General features: G+C 38.7%; 1 protein-coding gene across 1 annotated transcript in view; it reads left to right on the forward strand.

Moving 5' to 3' along the window:
- The window catches only part of CDKL3 (cyclin dependent kinase like 3), a gene marked incomplete at its 3' end in the record, with an annotated part of 38351 nt that extends 24523 nt beyond the window's left edge, over positions 1–13828 (forward strand). Inside the window, exons 8-13 of the mRNA XM_081134470.1 lie at positions 2549–2702; positions 2806–3134; positions 4494–4587; positions 9885–10047; positions 10829–10926; positions 13775–13828. Of these exons, the coding sequence (XP_080990596.1) occupies positions 2549–2702; positions 2806–3134; positions 4494–4587; positions 9885–10047; positions 10829–10926; positions 13775–13828 (892 nt within the window). The remainder of the gene's footprint in view (positions 1–2548; positions 2703–2805; positions 3135–4493; positions 4588–9884; positions 10048–10828; positions 10927–13774) is intronic.
- Between the last annotated feature and the right edge of the window lie 5762 nt (positions 13829–19590).

Below are 19590 nucleotides of genomic sequence, written 5' to 3' on the forward strand. Positions count from 1 at the left end.
GACCCCTTTCCTCCACAGAGCCAGTAAGCGATTGCAATACCTGAGTGTCCATCAACCTGGCTCACAGTTTGCCCCGCCATAAGGATTCCCTGAGCCCCCACCTCTCCGAATCTGTGGGCCCATCTAAGCTGTTTCCAGTGGCTTTTCCATATTAACAGCCTCTCTTGCCTCATGCATTGGACTGTGCTAAAAATCTCTCCAACAAGCAGTGTCTGGCCTCTGCATACCTCCTACCTCTTGCTAAGTGGCCCCAGGCCTGGCACTAGTGGCAGCCCACCTTGGTTCACCACTTGGGCTCTCCTGGGCATCTGCAAGCCCAACACAAGTAGCAGCCATCTGCAGATTGCTCTGTAGCTCATGCTGGGTGGCCCCCGGCAGGGCACAGGTGGTGGCTGACTTTGCACCTTCCCTGGAGGCCCCAGAGCCAGTGCACCAGGTGGACAGCTTCAGACCATGCCAGATTACAACCCTACCACCTTCATAAGCGACACACTCAAGGGGCAGACTCAGTGAGCACCAAAGCCCCACTGAAGCAAGTCCCACTCCATAGGGTTGACTCCTGCACAGCAGCTCCTCCGCTGTAGTGGCAGGTGGTCCTTGCAGCCAGTTGGCCTGAGGGTCAATCCGTCCCAGTGATTCCAACAGTAGTGAAAGCTCATCTACAACAGGACACCCCACACAGGGGCACATATGGAGCTTTGAAAGAAATAGGAAAAGTTTCTCATTAACTGCAGAATCATTCAATTGGCCTTTGGATGTGAGGTCAGAATGATAAACATCAATTAAAAATGTGATGGAGCTAAGATCGGGCATGGAAAAGTCTAGGAACTGCCATTGAAGAGAGACTCAAGTATTAAAAGGCAAAGGAAAGGGAATCCTTGAGAGTAACTAGAACTTCAGTCATTTCAGGAATTTTAATTTAAAACAAAAGAATGAGAAGATATATTAAAGTGTCATTAATGAAAAGTGCCAGTTGTTGAATAAAAAGGTGGTTTAGTATCAATTCTACATAGACTAAGTTGATATTTCAGGTATCTAGATATTTGGATTTTACTGTTATGGGTGAAAGTTCTTGAGTTCCAATTATTGAACCCTCAGAAAATGTTTGGGGAAGACCTTTTCCTTTGGTAAGAGGACTCTTCCTTTTTTGAACCTTCTGCAGTGCAAGGGAGTTTTCACAGAAGTGTGACATTTTCTCATTCTACCAAAGTAATCGCACTAGTTATTTTCTTCATCTCCTCACACTACCCTTTACCAAACATGTCCTCTGCACAGCACTGGCAAGACTGGGCTGAACGAGGGAAGAATTCATTCATGGACTGAATTTTTAAAAGTTCCCCAGATTGATAGCAATAGCTGCTTCGAGGAGTTGAACTGTGTAACTCAGGCACAGGGGTGGAAAGGAGACTTTTCAAGATAGCCTTTTGAATTTTGAGCCAAATTAATGGATTTTATGTTAAAAAATAAATAACTTTTTTTAAAAAAAGAAAGTCAGCCTTGGCTGGTGTTGCTCAGTGGTTAGAGCGTCAACCTGCAGACGCAAGGGTCACAGGTCCAATTCCTGGTCAAGGTCATGTAGCTGGGTTGCAGGTCCTATCCCCGGCCCCAGTTGGAGTGCCTGTGGGAAGCAAACAATTGATGTGTCTCTCATATCGGTGTTTCTCTTTCTCTCTCTCCCCCTCCCTCCTTCTCCCTCCCTCCCTTCCACGCTCTCTAAAAATCAATGGAAAAAATATCCCCCAGTGAGGATTAACAAAAAAATAAAAATAAAATACAAAAGAAAGTCAAATTATAACCCAATCTCCCTTCATTGTTGACATTCTGTTACATTTTGTATTGAAAATATTTTTCTAGAGTAAGATTTCAGAAACTAGTTAGTTTATCTTTTAAGTACTATTACTTTAAAGAACCACAAAAAAGACAAAAATGGCCTGAGCCTTCCCTGAAAAGAATAGTATACTTATCAAAATTTAAAAGCAATATTTTTATTTTTAAAGTTTGCATCACAGAAGGAATCTAATTTCTTTAAGTCTTATTTTGTAAAAGTTTTATATAGTAAATTCCCATGGCAAAACTGAAAGATGTGTCTTTACCAGGAAGCAATTTGTATTAGGTAAATATTGGGCCAGTTCTTGGTATGCATTATTGATTACTTATTTTGTGGCTGAAATGTAAATTACTTGATTAAATAGTCCATTAAAGATAAAAATATCTACAGCCCTGGTCAGCTTGGCTCAGTGATTAGAGCACCAGCCCACAAGACCGAGGGGTCTGGGTTAAATTCCTGGTCAAGGGCACCTGCCTGGGTTGCAGGCTCTCCTTGCCCTGTTGGGGTGAATGTGGGAGGCATCCAATAGATGTGATTCTGACTTTCACATCGATGTTTCTCCCTCTCTCTCTCTCTCTCTCTCTCTCTCTCTCTCTCCTTCCTCCCTTCCGTTGTCTCTCTGAAAAGCAATGGAAAAAAAATATCCTTGGGTGAGGATTAACAACAAAAATTATCTACATAAATAAAAAGATGATCGGTTGATATTGCTTGTTTTATCAGATTCATACCGGAACTAAGAGCTAAATTACTACAAGAAGCAAAACTCAATGCATTCGTAAAGCCAAAAGAGAATTCTAAAGAAAATGAACTTATGAAAGATGAAAGAAAAACAATTTATACTGATACACTGCTACACACTTCACTTTTCGGAAAGGTAAAAACTGGTTTTCTTTTTAGCCAGTAACGTTATATAGTTAGCGCTCTAATGATAAAAATTACAGTTCTTCTGACTCAGATTTTGGTTGTATCTATTCCAGGAAATGGAAAAAGAAAAAAAGCCCAAGGAAACCAAAGCCAGAGTTATTAAAGTCAAAGGAGGAAAAGCAGATATCTTAGAACCAAAAAAGACAGAGTATGAAAGTGGACATTGTCAAACAGATACAATTGAAAATGCTCATACCGTGTCTCAAAATACAAAATCTGTAATCAGTGAACCACCACACCCTGCCAATCCCAGCGCTAACTCCTTTGGCATGAAAGACAGCCCACATGCTGGAGGCAGTAGGATGATGCCGCCCATTAACCTAACTAGCAGCAATTTGATGGCTTCCAGTCGCAGTTCAAATCCCTCCCACTCCAATTCAAGGTGAGTTCCAACAGAAGAGAGACAAAAGGAAGTGGACCTAAGTAATATAATGTCCCTGTATAATAGTATTTCAAAGAATCGAGTTCATAGTGTCTGTAGGTAAACTGAATTTGAAGATATATTGAAATTATAGTCATACACTGGGTCCTTACTGAGTCTTTCTTATAAATACTGTAGAAGAAATTAACTTTTATTAGCTATACAGATGTTTAATTTTTCACTAATGCCTTTTGGAAAAACCTCAATTTAAAAAAAAAACAAAAAACCTTACCCGGCCGGGCGTTGCTCAGCGATTGAGCGTCAACCTAGGATCCAGGCGATCAGGGTTCGGTTCCCGGTGAGGGCACATGACCGGGTTGCGGGTTCAACCAATGACTCATCATTGATGTTTCTATCTCTCTCTCCCTCTCCTTTCCTCTCTCTGAAATCAATAAAGATATATTTAAAAACAACAACAACAAAAAAAAAACCTTAGAAAAATTTCTTCTCATTTGGAGAGAAAAAGGGTGATACGACCTAAGTTCTGGTATTGATGTGCCTTGTTATAACAAAGTAAGCTTTATTTCTGTATCATAGCTAATTCTCTAAATGGAGAGAAGATAGTTGAAAATAATCTTTTATAGTCAAATAGTCAATAGTTTTTCAAGGTCAAATATTTTGGGAGGAAAACAACATACTTGGGCTACTTTTAGTTTTAGCTACTGATACAGATTGAGAGAATGGTGCATCAGTCTATTAATCAAGGGCAATGTGATGGATGGCAGGGTCTATCTAGTAGGGCATCAGGGCCAGTTCTAAATTTAGGGAAACTACTGTATATCTAGATGAGGAAGGAGACTAGATTCTATATCCCAAGCTGATCCTACCAGACTGATTTGGGCTATACATTGTGAAACACTGCTCTGCAGAGGTGGGCAAGTGGACATGTCTATGTGGACATGTCTGTGTCAGTCGAAAGGCACAGCAGGTTACAGATAGCAAGAGCTCAGTTGTTCTTGAGGTGACCCAAAAACCATTGCTGCAATAACCATGGTTGTGAACCAGCTTTGGACAGCAAGCTCAGAAATTCAGAAACCCAATAATTCAAAGATCTAGGTTCAGATCAGACAGAAGGGACCAAGTAGGCCAGTTGGAGTAACCCTACAACACGGTTGCTCCCACTGACATTAGCCATAGTGAGTTGTTCTCTGCTCTGTTTTCACCTCTCTACTCAGAGCAGCTGGCACTTGAGGACTGACAACTGCATTTTGCACTCAGTGTTCAAACTAGACTTCTATGGTATAACTTACTCATTATTGAATTGAAACAGAAGCACTTCTGGGGAGTTTTAATAACTTTTTATTTGTTTTTAAATAATAGGTTATCTGAAAGAGCAAAAAAGAGACATACTTCTTCACAACCTATTGGACAAGTTATGGCTAATAGCAGGCAAGAGGATACAGGCCCCACTCAAGTAAGGCAAGAAGCTCGTTAATGAATTATGGCCTCTTTCAGCATTATCTCTCTAACTGCCCCCCTTGTCCTTTCCCCATCTCTGGGGCTTTAACATTTTTTAAAATTTGCTTTTAGTTTCCTTATTTTCCCCCTGAGATGAAAATAGGCATTTCCTTAGTGCCTTCTCAATTTTAGTTAATTCCTTTTAACCTGATTTGTGTATTCAGTGTGTTACTTGCCTGGGGGAGGGGGAGGCGTTTAAGATTTTCACCTTTAAAAGTCACAAGACTTTTTTTTCTTTAACAAAAATTATCTTTATTGTTGAAAGTATTACATATGTCTCCCTTTCCCCCCAATTGACCTCCTCCACCCTGCTCCCCACTCCACTGTCCTTCACTGCACTATTGTCTGTGTCCATGGGTTGACTTTTTATTTTTTCACCTCAAAAAATGAATGGAGTTTCCTCAAAAAGTTAAAAATGGAACTGCCTTTTGACCCAGTTATCCCACTCCTATGAATATATCCTAAGAATCCTGAAACACTAATCAGAAAGAATATATGCACCCCTATGTTCAAAGCAGTGCAATTTGGACTAGCTGAGATCTGGAAACAGCCCAAGTGCCCATCAGTAGATGGGCTATGGGACATTTACACCATGGGGTACTACACAGCTATAAAGAAGAAGGATCTCGTACCCTTTGGGACAGTATGGATGGACCTGGAGAATATTATGCTAAACAAAATAAGCCAGGCAGAGAAAGACAAACATCACATGATCTCATTTATATCTGGAATCTAAAGAACTTAATAAACTGATGAACAGAAATGATTCAATGACATGGAAGCATGGAACAGACTGATGAATCTCTGAGGGAGGGTGGGTGGGAGCGATTAACCAAAAATTTATATGCATATATGCATAACCTGTGGACACAGACAATAGTGTAGTGAAGGCCTGGGACAGGGAGTGGGTGCAGGGTGGAAGGGGTCAATGGGGGAAAAGGGGACATCTGTAATACTTTCAAGAGTAAAGATAAATTGTAAAAAATGTTTTTAATAACTTTATTATTATTTTAAAAATATATCTGTATTGATTTCAGAGAGAGGAAAGGAGAGGGAGAGAGAGAGATAGAAGCATCAATGATGAGAGGGTCATTGATCGGCTGCCTCCTGCATGCCCCAGACCGGGGATCGAGCCTGCAACCCAGGCATGTGCCGTGACCGGGAATCAAACCCCGATCACCTGGATTCTAGGTCGACGCTTAACTGCTGAGCCACGCCCAGCCAGGCAATATCTTACTTTATAGATTAAAGTAATTGCCAAATAGATACATTTTACTTTTCACTAAAAAAAACAATCAGTGAAGTTTATTCCCTCATTTTTTTACATAGGAAAGTAGCTTATTCAAAAATTGAACCAGACCCTAGCCAATGTGGCTCAGTGGTTAGATGTCGGCCTGCAGACTGAAGGGTCCCGAGTTCAATTCTGGCCAAGGGCACATACCTCCATTGCTGGCTCAGTCCCCAGCCCGGGTCTGGGCACATGCAGGAGTCGACCAATCAATGTGTCTCTCTCACATCGATGTTTCTCTCTCTCTCTCCCCCCCCCCCACTGTCTCTGAAAAGCAATGGAAAAAATATCCTTGGATGAGGATTTAAAAAAAAAAATGTTGACCCACAGTGTTATTTATAATAATAAAAAATTGAAAATACAAATTCATCCAAGCAAGTGGCTGGTTAAGTGCATTAGAATATATATATACAGCGGGATACTACACATTATATTGTGGAAGGTTATTCATTAACCTAGGAAAGTTTTTCTTTTCCTTTTTATTTAAAAAAAAGTTTTTAAAGGAGAGTCTTTTAAAAATTTATTTATTGATTTTGAAAGAGAGAGGAAGAGGGGGGGAAAGAGAGAGAGAGGGCAGAGAGATTGAGAGAAAGAGAAACATGGATTTGTTGTTCCACTTATTTGACTATATTCCCTATGCTGCACTCTACACCCCCAGGACCATTCTGCAACCACCAATTTGCATTTCTGAATCCCTTCATCTCTTTCACCCATCCCCCCAACCCCTCTCCCATCTGACAACTGTCAAAATGCTCCCACATCTATGAGTCTGCCTCTGTTCTGTTTGTCTATTTTTTCCCCTAGATTCCACATATAAATGAAAGTGTCTGGCATTTGTCTTTCTCTGACTGACTTCTTTCACCTAGCATAAAACCCTCTAGGTCCATCCATGTTGCCGCAGATGGCGAGATTTCATTCTTTTTTATGGCCAAATCATATTCCATTGTATATATGCACCACTTTTTGTTGTTGTTGTTAATCCTTACCCGAGGATATGCCCTTCATTGCCTTTTAGAGAGAATGGAAGAGAGGGAGGGAGGGGGAGAGAGAGAGAGATTGATGTGAGAGAGGCACATCCTTTGGTTGCCTCTTGCACATGGCCCGACCAGGGGTGGGAGTGGAACCTGCAGCCCAGGTATGTGCCCTTGACTGGGAATTGAACCTGAGACCCCTCATCACACAGGCCAATGTTCTAACCACTGAGCCTCACCAACTAGGGCACACCACTTCTTTTTTATCCACTCATCTATTGATGGACACTTAGGTTGCTTCCATATGTTGGCTATTGTAAATAATGCTACAATAAACATATGGATGTATATGTCTTTTCAATTTAGTGTTTTGGATTTCCTTGGATAAATGCCCAGAATGGAATTGCTAGGTCCTTCTTTTCTCTTGTTATAGCCTTTGTTTTAAAGTCTATTTTGTCTGATATAAATATTGGTACCCCAGCTTTTTTGTTTTATTTCCATTTTCATGAAATATTTTTTTCCATCTCTATACTTTCAGTCTGTGTGTCTTCGAATCTGAAGTGAATTTCTTGTAGACAGCATATGTAAGGGTCTTGTTTTGTTATACATTCAGTCACCATATGTCTTTTGATTGGAGCACTTAATCCATTTGCATTTAAAGTAATTGTTGATAGATATGTATTTATTGCCATTTTATTATTCATATTTTTTATGTTTTTTTCTTCTTCTTAAAGTAAACCCTTGAACATTTCATATGATATTTGATTGGTGGTGATGAACTCCTTGTCTGGGAAGCTCTTTATCTGTCCTTTGATTCTATCTAAATGATAGCTTTGTTGGGTAATCTTGGTTGTAGGTCCTTGCTTTTCATCACTTTGAATTTTGTGCCCATCGTGTCTGACCTGCAAAGTTTCTGTTGAGAAATCAACTGACAGTCGTATGGGTGCTCCCTTGTAGGTAACTAACTGCTTTTCTCTTGCTGCTTTTAAGATTTTTTCTTTGTCTTTAACCTTTTGGCATGTGTCTTGTTCTGGGCCTCTTTGGGTTCATCTTGTATGAGACTTTCTGTGCTTCCTGGACTTGTTTGTCTGTTTCCTTCGCCAGGGTAGGGAAGTTTTCCTCATTTCTTTGGATTCTTTTTCTTTTTGCTGTTCTGATTGGGTGTTTTCTGCTTCCTTATGTTTCAAGTCACTAATTTGATTCTCTGCTTCATCTACTCTACTGTTGATCCCCAGTAATTTATCCTTTGTTTCAGTTAGTGTATCCTTCATTTCTGACTGGCCCTTTTTTAATGGTTTTCATGTCCTTTTTTATGCTGTTGATGTTCTCACTAAGTTTCTTGAGTATCCTTATAACTATGTTTTGAACTCTGTATCTGGTATTTTGCTTGCCTCTATGTTATTTAGTTATTTTTCTGGAGATATCTCCTATTCTTTCATTTGGCACCTGTTTCTTTATCTCCTTATTTTGGCTGCTTCCTTGTGTTTGATTCTGTGTATTAGAGCTGCTACATCTCCTGTACTTGGTAGAGTGGCCTTGTGTAGTAGGTGTTCTATAGGGCTCAGTGGCACAGCCTCCCCACTCACCTGAGCTGGACGCCCCAGGTGTGCCCCTGTGTAGGCTGTGTGTACTGTCTTGTTGTAGTTGATCCTTGATTGCTATTGGCATGTCACTGGAGGGATTGACCCCCTAGGCTGATTGGCTTTGAGGACCAGCTGCAACTGTAGGGGGAAAGACTTGCTTCACTGGGGCTTTGGTGCCCACTGAGTCTACCCCTTGAGTGTGTCACTGGTGGAGGTGGTTGAGTTGTAATTTGGGGTGGTCTTAAGCTGTCCACTGGGTCAGCCACCACCTGTGCCCTGCCTGGGCCACCCGGCGTGAGCTACAGAGCAATCTATGGATGACTGCTATTTGTGCTGGCTTGGAGGTACCCAGGAGAAACCAAGCTGTGATCTGAAGCTAGCTGCTGCTAGTGACAGGCCTGGGGCCACTTAGCAAGTGGTATGGGGTAGGCGGAGGCCAGATGCTGCTTGTTTGACAGATTTTAGGAAAGTCTGAAGGATGAGTCAAGAAAGGCCATTTGTATGGAAAGGCCACTGGAAACGGCTTGGGTGGTCCTGCAAGTTGGGTGGAGTGGGGTTTCAGGGAATCACCAGGGCTGGGGGAACAGTGTAAGCCAGGTTGATAGAGACTGATGTGGAGCTGGTCTGCTGGCTCTGTGAGGGAAGGGCTCAGCAAAGGAACAGTGGCCTCTGGCAGCACTTTTCTCTGGGAGAAAGCTGCTCCCCCAACCCTCACCTTGAAGCCAGGTAGTTCAGTTAATCTAGGAAAGTTTTTATTATCTGTTGTCAATTGAGCAAAACCAGGAAACATAAAAGGTTTTCCAGAATGCTGGGTTCACAAGTAACTTTTTTCCTTTATATTTTCCTAGTGTCCAGAGCACATTATTTTGTAAATAGAAAAATAATTTTAAAAAATAATAATATGTTTTTATTTATTTTAGAGAGATTGGAAGGGAGAGGGAGAGAGAGAGAAACATTGATCTGTTAACTTCTGTACACACCGCAACGGGGGGTTGAACCCACCACTTGAGCACATACACTGAGTGGGAATCAAACCTGCCACTTTTGGTGCATGGGACGACACTCAACCAACTGAGCCACCCCAGCCAGGGCTAGAAAAATAAATTTTTAATAAAATGAACTGAAGCAATTTGTCCAAAGTCAGAGTGCAATGAATAGGATTAAAAATTAAAAGATTGTGGTTCTCATGATCAAGACTATTATTCTCAGAATATTCAATATGCTAAAAATAATGTTTGCTTTATGAAACTTCTACTGAACTTTAATCTGTTTATATATTTATTGGTACTGTCTTCTAGAAAGTATTGTTATGCATATCTTATACCATCCAAAATGGCTAATAATTCTAGGCTAGTCATTGAATAGTTACACATCTTTATTCAAATGAATTCTTGTTTATTTGTTTGTTTAGAGCCAAATGGAGAAGGGTGTATTTAATGAGCGGACAAGTCAAAGTGACCAAATGGCAAATGGAAATAAAAGGAAGCTGAATTTTCCCAGACCTGACAGGAAAGAATTCCATTTCCCAAAATTGCCTTTCATAATACAGTCAAAGGAGGTGAAAAGAATGGACGGTATGTATCTATTGCGTAGCATTGCAAATCTCCCGATATTATCTTTCACAAAACCTTTTATGTAATATAACTTACATTTTATAAGGTGATTTAGGTAGAAAATAGTAAATTACTGTGAAAAATATTTTCAGCAGATGAGAATTTTTTCCCCATGGTCAAATAAGGGATGAGACTTAAAGGAGAAAATTTTAAAGGCAGGTTAAGAAAACTTGAAAAGGTAAATATTTCATTAGCTCAGTATTGTTGAAATGTTTAGAACAGTATTTGAAGAAGGTGGTTTTGGTTCGGTCTATGACAGGGAACAAATCAATTTCCTGTGTTTATCCATGATTATTTGCCCATATAATGGCAGGAATTATATATGTGCTTCAGGAATCCAAGGATTTAGTAGACTAAGGTTTATAACAGGTATTGATTTCTTAAAATGAAACTCATTTTTGGCAGTGTTATGTTTCTTTGAAGAACAGTGACACCTTGTGAAAACTTAATATAATAGCAAGAATACAGCACTTGTACCGTTTAAGAGGAATTATCTGATCCATTTAACAGTTATACTCAGATTTAAAAAAAATAAATGTCTTATTTGTAAAGTTATAAAACAAATAATTTATGATTGGTACATTTTACCATTACAACTCATGATTTGTCCAGTTCCTTTACAATAAAATGAGAAACTGACTTAAGTGGATATCAGAATTTTCATTTGAAACTCTTAAAAAGGAAAGTAAAATATCAATGTAAGAATAACAAGTTGTCATTGTTGTATATATTTTTGCAAAAGTTAAACAGATAAAAGTGCTGAAGAGGGAATCAAAGAAAATAGATTCATCTAAAATACCAACTTTACTTAATGTGGATCAAAATCAAGAAAAACAAGAGGTAAAGCATATTTTGTTTATTGCTTTTACTAAGGAATGCTGTTTAGAATCCTTGACTTGGTATGTAAATTTAGTTATTATCATTGGAAAGTTATATAAAAATTAAAAATTCTGTAATCTTTGAAGTAGAGAAAGCAATATGTATTTCCTCAGAATAGCCACTTACTAAAGGCTTTATAACTTCAGGGAGCAGTGAATACCAGCCCTCATTTGAACGCCAAAGTGATTAGCACACATGGTGCTCAGGGAAAAGAGTGTGTGTGTTGTGTGTATTTCCTAGTGTCAGGCGAGCAAACCGTGCCAGAGGGAGCAAATGGTGGTATAGACATGGCTATATGGTCACAAGAACAGTGTGTTTGCCTGGAGCCCCTCCCTTCCTGTGTTTTCTCCAGTTTGATCCCGAATCTCTTCTGTCTACCTACTGTCCTATTTTCACAAATATTTGCTCTTAACTGGCTATCAGATAATCTTGTTGAACCCTCCCAGCCCCAACCCACCAGAGAGAGTCTTGAATTTTTAAAAAATATGTTTTTATTGATTTCAGAGAGAGAGGAAGGGAGAGGGAGAGAGAGATAGAAACATCAATGTTGAGAGAGTCATTGATTGGCTGCCTCCTGCATGGCCCGCTGGAGATTGAGCCCACAGCCTGGGCATGTGCCCTGACTGGGAATCGAACCACGATAGCCAGGATTCTAGGTCGATGCTCAACCACTGAGCCACGCCAGCTGGGCGAGAGTCTTGAATTTTCTTTGGAAATCTTGAAGCCCTAAACATCCAAATGAATACTCTCTAAAGGTATTCTTTTAAGAGAAGGGGATTGTGCTCAGCACCCACTGAATTAAAACACATAGCTGGCCTATTTTTGTGAGGTCATCAACTTTGTTATCTCAGTTTCTTATTTTTTAAATAAAATTGATTACATTTTTAAAAAGAATAGTTCACTGATATTCTGAGAGAGAGGAAGGGAGAGGGGAAGAGAGAAACATCGATGTGAGAGTGCAGCATCAATCGGCTGCGTCCTGTATGGCCCCTACCAAGGATTGAGCCCCCAACCTGGACATGTGCCCTGACTGGGAATCGAACTGGCAACCTTTCAGTGCATGGGACGACACCCAACCAACTGAGCCACACAAGCCAGGGCTTTATTACATTTTCATTCATGATAAAATTAGCACACACCGTCTGGCCAGCGTGGCTCAGTGGTTCAGCATCCACCTAAGATCCAGGTGATCGCCATTTGATTCCCAGTCAAGGCACGTGCCAGGTTGCAGGCTCGATCCCCAGCAGGGGGCGTGCAGGAAGCAGCCAATCAATGACTCTCTTTCATCATTGATGTTTCTATCTCTCTCCTTCTCCCTTCTTCTCTCTGAAGTCAATAAAGACATATTAAAATATATGTATATTAGCACATACCTATCAATGAAATTTGAGTAAATTAGAAAAGTAAAGAAACTTTGATCTGCAACTACTTAAAAAGGCATTTTAAATAAGTCTGTTCAATGTCTACAACATTCAAATAAAACCATTATCAGACACTGGTAGATATATTTTCACAGTGATATTTATACTTTATTCTTGGCCTAGAACTTGTTAAGAACTCCCTATTTTATTTTGCAGAAAAGTTAAAATTTCTAGCTAGAAGATGAAAGCCATTAATGGTCATCTTTAAGTTCATTATAAAAAGTAATAAGATGGCTTTAAACTTTGGTCACTTACTGATGTCACAGCATGTTGAACAGTATGCCGTTTGCACATATTTTGAATGATTGTTGACTTCGGGCTCCTGAGTTAGGCAGGCTAGTAATGTGCTATTATCCCACTGTCCTATGAGAGCCCCACCTGGAACTACAATTACATTCCAATGCAAGAAGAAAGGAACTCTTAAGACAGTTCTGTCATTGTATTTATTTATTTTATTTTTAAATATATCTTTATCGATTTCAGAGAGAGGAAGGGAGAGGGAGAGGGAGAGAGAGAGATAGAAACATCAGTGATGAGAGAGTCATTGATTGGCTGCAGCCCGAAACCCGGGCATGTGCCCTGACCGGGAATTGAACCCTGATCGCCTGGATCCCAGGTCGACGCTCAACCGCTGAGCCACGCCTGGCTGGGCCAGTTCTGTCATTTTAAAATACAAAAGTAAATAGGAAAGGAAAAGTCCCTTCTTGCTCATATGGTGTAGAACTCCTGAAAAGATGACATTTTAAAGAGTGACCTTGAAACAGTTGTAGTTATTAGAAATAACCAGAAGTCATCAATGATGGTTGTAGTTTATTTGTATTGCTCAATTCAAATAGAGTTTTGACAAGTGACCAAAATTGCATTGAAGGCTATTCCAGATGCTTTTAATAAATTAATGTCAGAATTAAGAAAATTTTCTAGATTTTGAGTTGGTAGTTTGTTGTTTTAGAGCACAAGAGAATATCACATGTTTTTAAAAGCATAACAGATACTAGCAAGTTATTTGTTTTATTCTTGGCTCTGTAATTGACTTGTTTTTGAATTACCTAATCAGATTCAGGCACTTACCAGTTGTACATTAAACTCTTTTAGGCATCTTAAATGTGTACTGAAATAGTACATACATGCATTGAATAGAATCTATGACCTAGAGAGAAACCCCAAATTACTGCTAAAGAGTTTGTTAGGCAAGAGAGATAAGAGCCCATACAAAACTACCTTCAGTTCTGTTTCATGATGATAATGAGGAATATTTTGCTAAATAGTCTCCCTGTACCTTATGAAACAACCTCCAGGTGCAAAGTACAAGTACTTATCTGTGGCTATATTTCGTTAGCCAAAGAATCACCATTTCCTCAATTAAGGTCCTGTTTCTATTTACTTTTTAGAATACAGGAAATGCACAAACTGAAAGGAAGAAGAGCCTGCCAGATGTAGAGTAGAAAATGCAGCAGCTGAAAATTCAGGGAATCCCAGAATCACTGTATGGTTTAAAAAAAAAAATCCTTTTCTTTAATATTAAGCAAAAATGCTGACTAGATAATTCTACATATATATCATAAATTCTGTGTAGTTATGTGTATATTCAACTAAATTTGTTTTAAATTTATTAATCTTTAAATTATTCATGTTTTCTTAATTTGAACATTAATTTATAAAAACTGCCTGACTGGTACATCCTAATATAACTATAGCTTACATTAAGTCATATAATTTTATTTGATGATAAACTATCTCAGTCATGTTTGATTTGTGGTCATTCTTAGCTTAGGTTCAGAACTTTATAATTACAAAAGGAAAGATTTCTAAATGTGTAATAAAGTAAGATTCTAATGTCTGGGAGCACTAAATATTTCTGAGCAAGCAAATATACTTGATAAGCATGAAACATGGGTTTGATTCTACACTGATCATTCTGGAACAGCATTTAAATATATCATGAAGGTTGTGTTTAATAAGGATGGAAATTGAGCAAAGCATTGAAGCAAATCTTTTTGGCTTGACCAGCATGTTTATCATTTAGTAGTTTAATAGAATGTGTTGTTACATATAATTTAACATTAATAGGCGAAGTTTTGGCAGTATATATTTGCATTCTTATCTCTGGTTCTTACTGGCTTGGTTTCTAATTTTAGGGTGGAGATGGCCATTGTGAGGAGAAGAATTTGAAGTGGAGCAGGGTGTGTTTTTTTTTGTAGTGTCTTTTAAATCTTAAATGACAACTTGCAAGTCTTCCCTTTTTATTTTATATACAATATAAATGTAATGAGCTGTTAAGTAGGCCATTCATCTGCATCAGTATCATCCAACTGCATTTTGTTAGCAAACCATTCACTGTTTTCATCTTTCTTCTGTTGATGTGATGCTCTGATTTGGAATTAAAGTCATCTCCTGTCCGCCTGCCTCTTTACTTGCCATGATTACTCCATACATCCTGCCATATGACACGCACTGTACTTATACCAATCTCTGCCCTCTGCTAGTCATATAACTTTAAATATCAATTATTTCCTAAAGTAAGGCTTCCTGAAGTAAGTTTTTAATGAAATATCTGACCCATTGTTTTAAAAGCTGTTATTACCATTACATGATTCAACATGTTCTGTTAGTCACCTATGAAATTATTTATAATATTTATAAAATATCTATAAATTATATGGTATTCTTTTATCCTTTTAAACAACTACTAGCACTCTTCCAGTTTTCTAGTTCCATCTGATAGTGCCTTTGATGTGCTACAAACCTTTTCTATGTAATAAAAAGCAATTATATACAACCCAAAAGAAGTATACTGCCAAAATTCTTGATTGTCCTATTCTTAAAAAACAATAATAAAATGGGGTTATCTGGTGTTTTGCCAGGACTCTACCTGATTTTTTATTTACTAAAAGTAGACATGAAAACAAAGGAAAACATAATTTTTTATTATAACATCATAATCTCCTTTATTTAGTTAGTTAAATTTTATTTATTTATTTTAGAGAGAGGAAGGGGGGGAGAGAGAGAGAGAAATATCAATTTGTTGTTCCACTTATTTTTATACATTCATTGGTTGCTTCTTGTATATGTCCTGACCGGGGATTGAACCTACAACCTTGGTGTATCAGGAGATGCTCTAACCAACTGAGCTTTCTAGCCAAGGCTGTAATTTATTTTAATCTCATCAGAGGTTGATCAGAATACAGCTTTCTAACAGACTCCCTGTTAGCTTTTTTCCTTTTATAGTTTTTTATTTTTATTTTTAGAGAGTGGGGGAAGGGAGAAGAGAGAAACATCGATGTGAGAGCTTAACATTGATTGGCTACCTCCTGCATGCCCCCCACCAGGGAATGAGCCTGAAACCCAGGCATGTGCCCTGACAGGGAATCAAATCAGCAACCTTTTAGTGCACAGGCCAATGCCCAACCAACTGAGCCACACCAGCCAGGGCTCCCTGTTAGCTTTAGTAACTAATCTCCTCCAGGGAAATCGAGTTGTTCCCTGCAGTATGTTTAACAGTTATAAGTCCGTCCATTCTCTGTTGAATGTAACATTTGTTGATTCTTACATTAATATCAGAGGATTATCAATTTCTTTCAATTTCTACAAAAAATGCCTTCTGGGATTTTGATTGGGACTTGTTAAATTTATACATCAATTTGAGGAGAATGGATATCTTAATAATATTGAGTCTTCTAGTCCACGAGCATGGTATTAACTCTCTGTTTATTTAGATCTTTAATTTTTTGGTAATATTGTGTAGTAGTCTTGTACATCACTTATTAATTTATTCCTATGTGTTTTGTTTTTTGATGCTATTTTAAATGGTATTAGGTTTTTGTTTGTTCGTTTTTAAAAAGACCCTGGAGCCCTGTGTGCGTGTGTGTGTGTGTTTTAATTGATTTCAGAGAGAGGAAGGGAGAGAGAGAAAGAAACATGAATGATGAGAGAGTCATTGATTAGCTGCCTCCTGCACGCTTCCTACTGGGGATTGAGCCCGCAACCCAGGCATGTGCCCTGACCGGGAATCAATCTGTGACCACCTGGTTCATAGGTGGGCACTCAACTGAGCCACGCTGGCCGGGCAGGTATTGGTTGGTGTGGCTCAGTGGTTGAGCGTCAACCCATGCACCAAGAGGTCGCTGGTTTGATTCCTGATTTCAGGCTTAATCCCCAGTGGGGGCTGTGTGCAGGAGGCAGTTGATGTTGATGTTTCTCTTTCATCGATGTTTCTATTTCTCTATCCCTCTCCCTTCCCCCTCTCTAAAATCAATTAAAAAAAATATTTTCCAATTTCCCTTTGGGTTTCTTCTTTGGTCCATTTATTTAGAAATGTGTCGTTCAATTTTCAGCTAGTTAGGGCTATTCCAAATATCTTACTATTCTTGGTTTTTAATTTAATTTCATTGTGGCCAGAGAATGTATTCCATATTATTTCAGTTCTTATAAATCCACTGAAACTTGTCTTATGTCCTAGCATATGGTCTTTCTTAGTGAATGTTGCATTTACACCTGAAAAGAATATGTAGTTTGCTGAAGTTGGGTGTAGTGGTCTATAAATGGCAAGGAGGTCAAGTTGGCTGATAGAGTGTACTAGGTCTCATATCTTTACTGATTTTCAGTCTTATCAGTTGCTGAGGGAATAATACTGAAATCTACTGTAGTTATAGATTTGTCTCTTTCTCCTTTTAGTTCTATTATTAGATGCTTTATGTATTTTCAAGCTTTGTTATTAGGTGCATACATATTTAGAGCTATTATATTTCTGATATAATATATTATCCACTGTCTAAAATCTGCAAACAAGTGTTTTAAATGTTTTTGTACAGTTTTATCATTATTTTTGCTCAAGGTAAGACCAATACCTGTTACTCTATCATGGCTGGAACTAGAAGTTCAGTTAAAGAGTTCTGGAAGTGGAGATCTAGTCACTATTGTGAAAATGGGAGATCTATTGAATAACATACTGCCATTTATCTTAAGAATTTGGGAGTAATTACCAAGAGTTATAGCTTTATCTTATATAAAATGTCCCCGATTGATTGTCTGCTATTTTAGTTTAAGACCATCCCTAAGGATGTGGATTTTTGGACAGAAATTTGTCACTTTATTATAAAAGTAGGGGCTTACCCATACTTTCCTTGTTGTTGTTCTTATTCTGGTTACTATAATGATTATTCTGTGAACTCTTTGCTGATAGTATGAAAGTCTGAAGTATGAAACTGTGAAGTTTGCCATTGAAACTTCAGCAGTACACATAGTTGGTAGGATATATAGTTATTGGTTGATAATACTTGTCAAAAGGCATTAGTCAGGCGAGTGTGAGTTGTATTTCTGATCTGTTTTCATTTTCCACATATGACTCTGTCTTGTAACTATTTGTTACAAAGCATTTTTTTTCCTTTAGCAAACAGTTGAAGTAATGAGTTGCTTACATCAAAACTGAAATGTCCCAGGGTGGTTAGAACATGATGACATTGGAGCCCAGAGAGTCTTTGAAAGAAGATATAATCCTCATTTCTGTGTTTAAATTATTTCTATGCCATTCCTGCAGACATTTCACCAACTCTGCCAAAGGAGTTGGATTTGCAAACCTGAGTAACAGTGGTTAATCGTATAGTTTCAGTGCCTAATAAGGCCACAAATGTGGTAGCTGCTGCTGCACAGTCAACATTTCCATCAAATTCAGGGTTAAGAAAGTCGTGCCATTTACTTATTTGTTTATTATTTATTTATTTATTTATCCTCACCCGAGGATATTTTTTCCATTGCTTTTCAGGGAAATTTGGAGGGAGGGAGGGAAGGAGGAAGAGAGAGAGAAAGAGAGAGAGAGAGAGAGAGACCATCTATGTGAGAGAGGCATCGATGGGTTGCCTCCTGCATGCTCCCTGACTAGGGCTGGGGATCAAGCCTGCAACGGAGGTACGTGCCCTTGGCCAGAATTGAACGGGGGACCTTTCAGTGTGTGGGCTCTACCCACTGAGCCAAATCGACTGGGGCAGAAGGTCATACCTTTTAACACATAGTTCTGTAAACAGGAACAAACTATACCGGTACGTGTGAATGCCAAGAAAATGCCAAGTTAGCTAAATACAAACTTATACAGCTTCTCAAAGTGTAAGTTGAAGAGCCCTAAATGGAAATTGATCCAGGTTGTTAAAACAACTAGCAGAATTGAATTGGGAAATGATCAAGAAATCCTAGGTGACGTGGGAGCCATAAGTGACAAGATGGTACAAGACAACAAAAAAGCATTCTTTTCATTTTAAAAAAAGGCAAACGGATAGAAACAAAATATCTTATTATACTAAGCTCCTAACTGCCTACCTTCTCCTCCCTCAGGGTTAGGGAAAGTTGACAACTGACGACTGTAAAGGCAGAGAAGTATAATCATTTTTCTTCTTTTCTGAAAAAGTAATCCTGAGGTCAGATAACCAGAAGTGTGCATTTAGGATGGGTGGGATGGCAGACAGACTAGTTAAAGAGTTCTTAAAGCTGTGGTCTATTCACGTTTGTCTAATATATTATCATTTATCCTTGGATTGCTGAGAAATAGTTGTTACTGTCTAGTGATGAGTTGTTATTTGGGGAACCTGCCAGGGAGTCGGCAAATGTAACGCCCTTCTTTAAAATGTCATTGGCAACAAACAAGCCCCCCAAAACACCCAGATTTGTTCATCTTAATTTTGGAACCTGAAGACCTAGAAAGAATCACCAGACAGGTGATTTATAGTCATCTGGTGGAACAGTAGATAATAATCACTGTGAATTTATTTTTTTCTGGATGGTTTCTCTTAATAATAGCTTAATGAGCCCTGTAAACAAAGGGAAAGCAAGAAATATAATGACTTTGTAGTTCCCAAATCAACAAGTATTTGGGCTCATTCCTTAGACCTCGTTTGTTTTCTGTCTACACTCCCTTGGTGAGCTTATCCAGATTCATGGTCTTAACTACCATTTATATACTGATGACTCTCAATTCTCTGTCTCTAGCCTGGACTTGGACCCCTAAACTCCAGACTCAGACTTCCAATTGCCCATTCACCAGCTCCACTAAAATATTTAATAAGTATCTCAAACTTAACATGTCCAAAATTAAGGTCCTGAACTCTTCTTACTCCCTTCTGTGTTTTTCCCATCTTAGTTCAAGGCAACTGTGTTTTTGCAATTGCTCAGGAGGAAAATCTTGCAGTAATCCATGACTTCTCTCTTTCTCCCATGCTCT

The sequence above is a fragment of the Miniopterus schreibersii genome (genome assembly GCF_964146895.1).
Source record: "Miniopterus schreibersii genome assembly, chromosome: 4".
NCBI classification, from domain to species: Eukaryota; Metazoa; Chordata; class Mammalia; order Chiroptera; family Miniopteridae; genus Miniopterus; species Miniopterus schreibersii.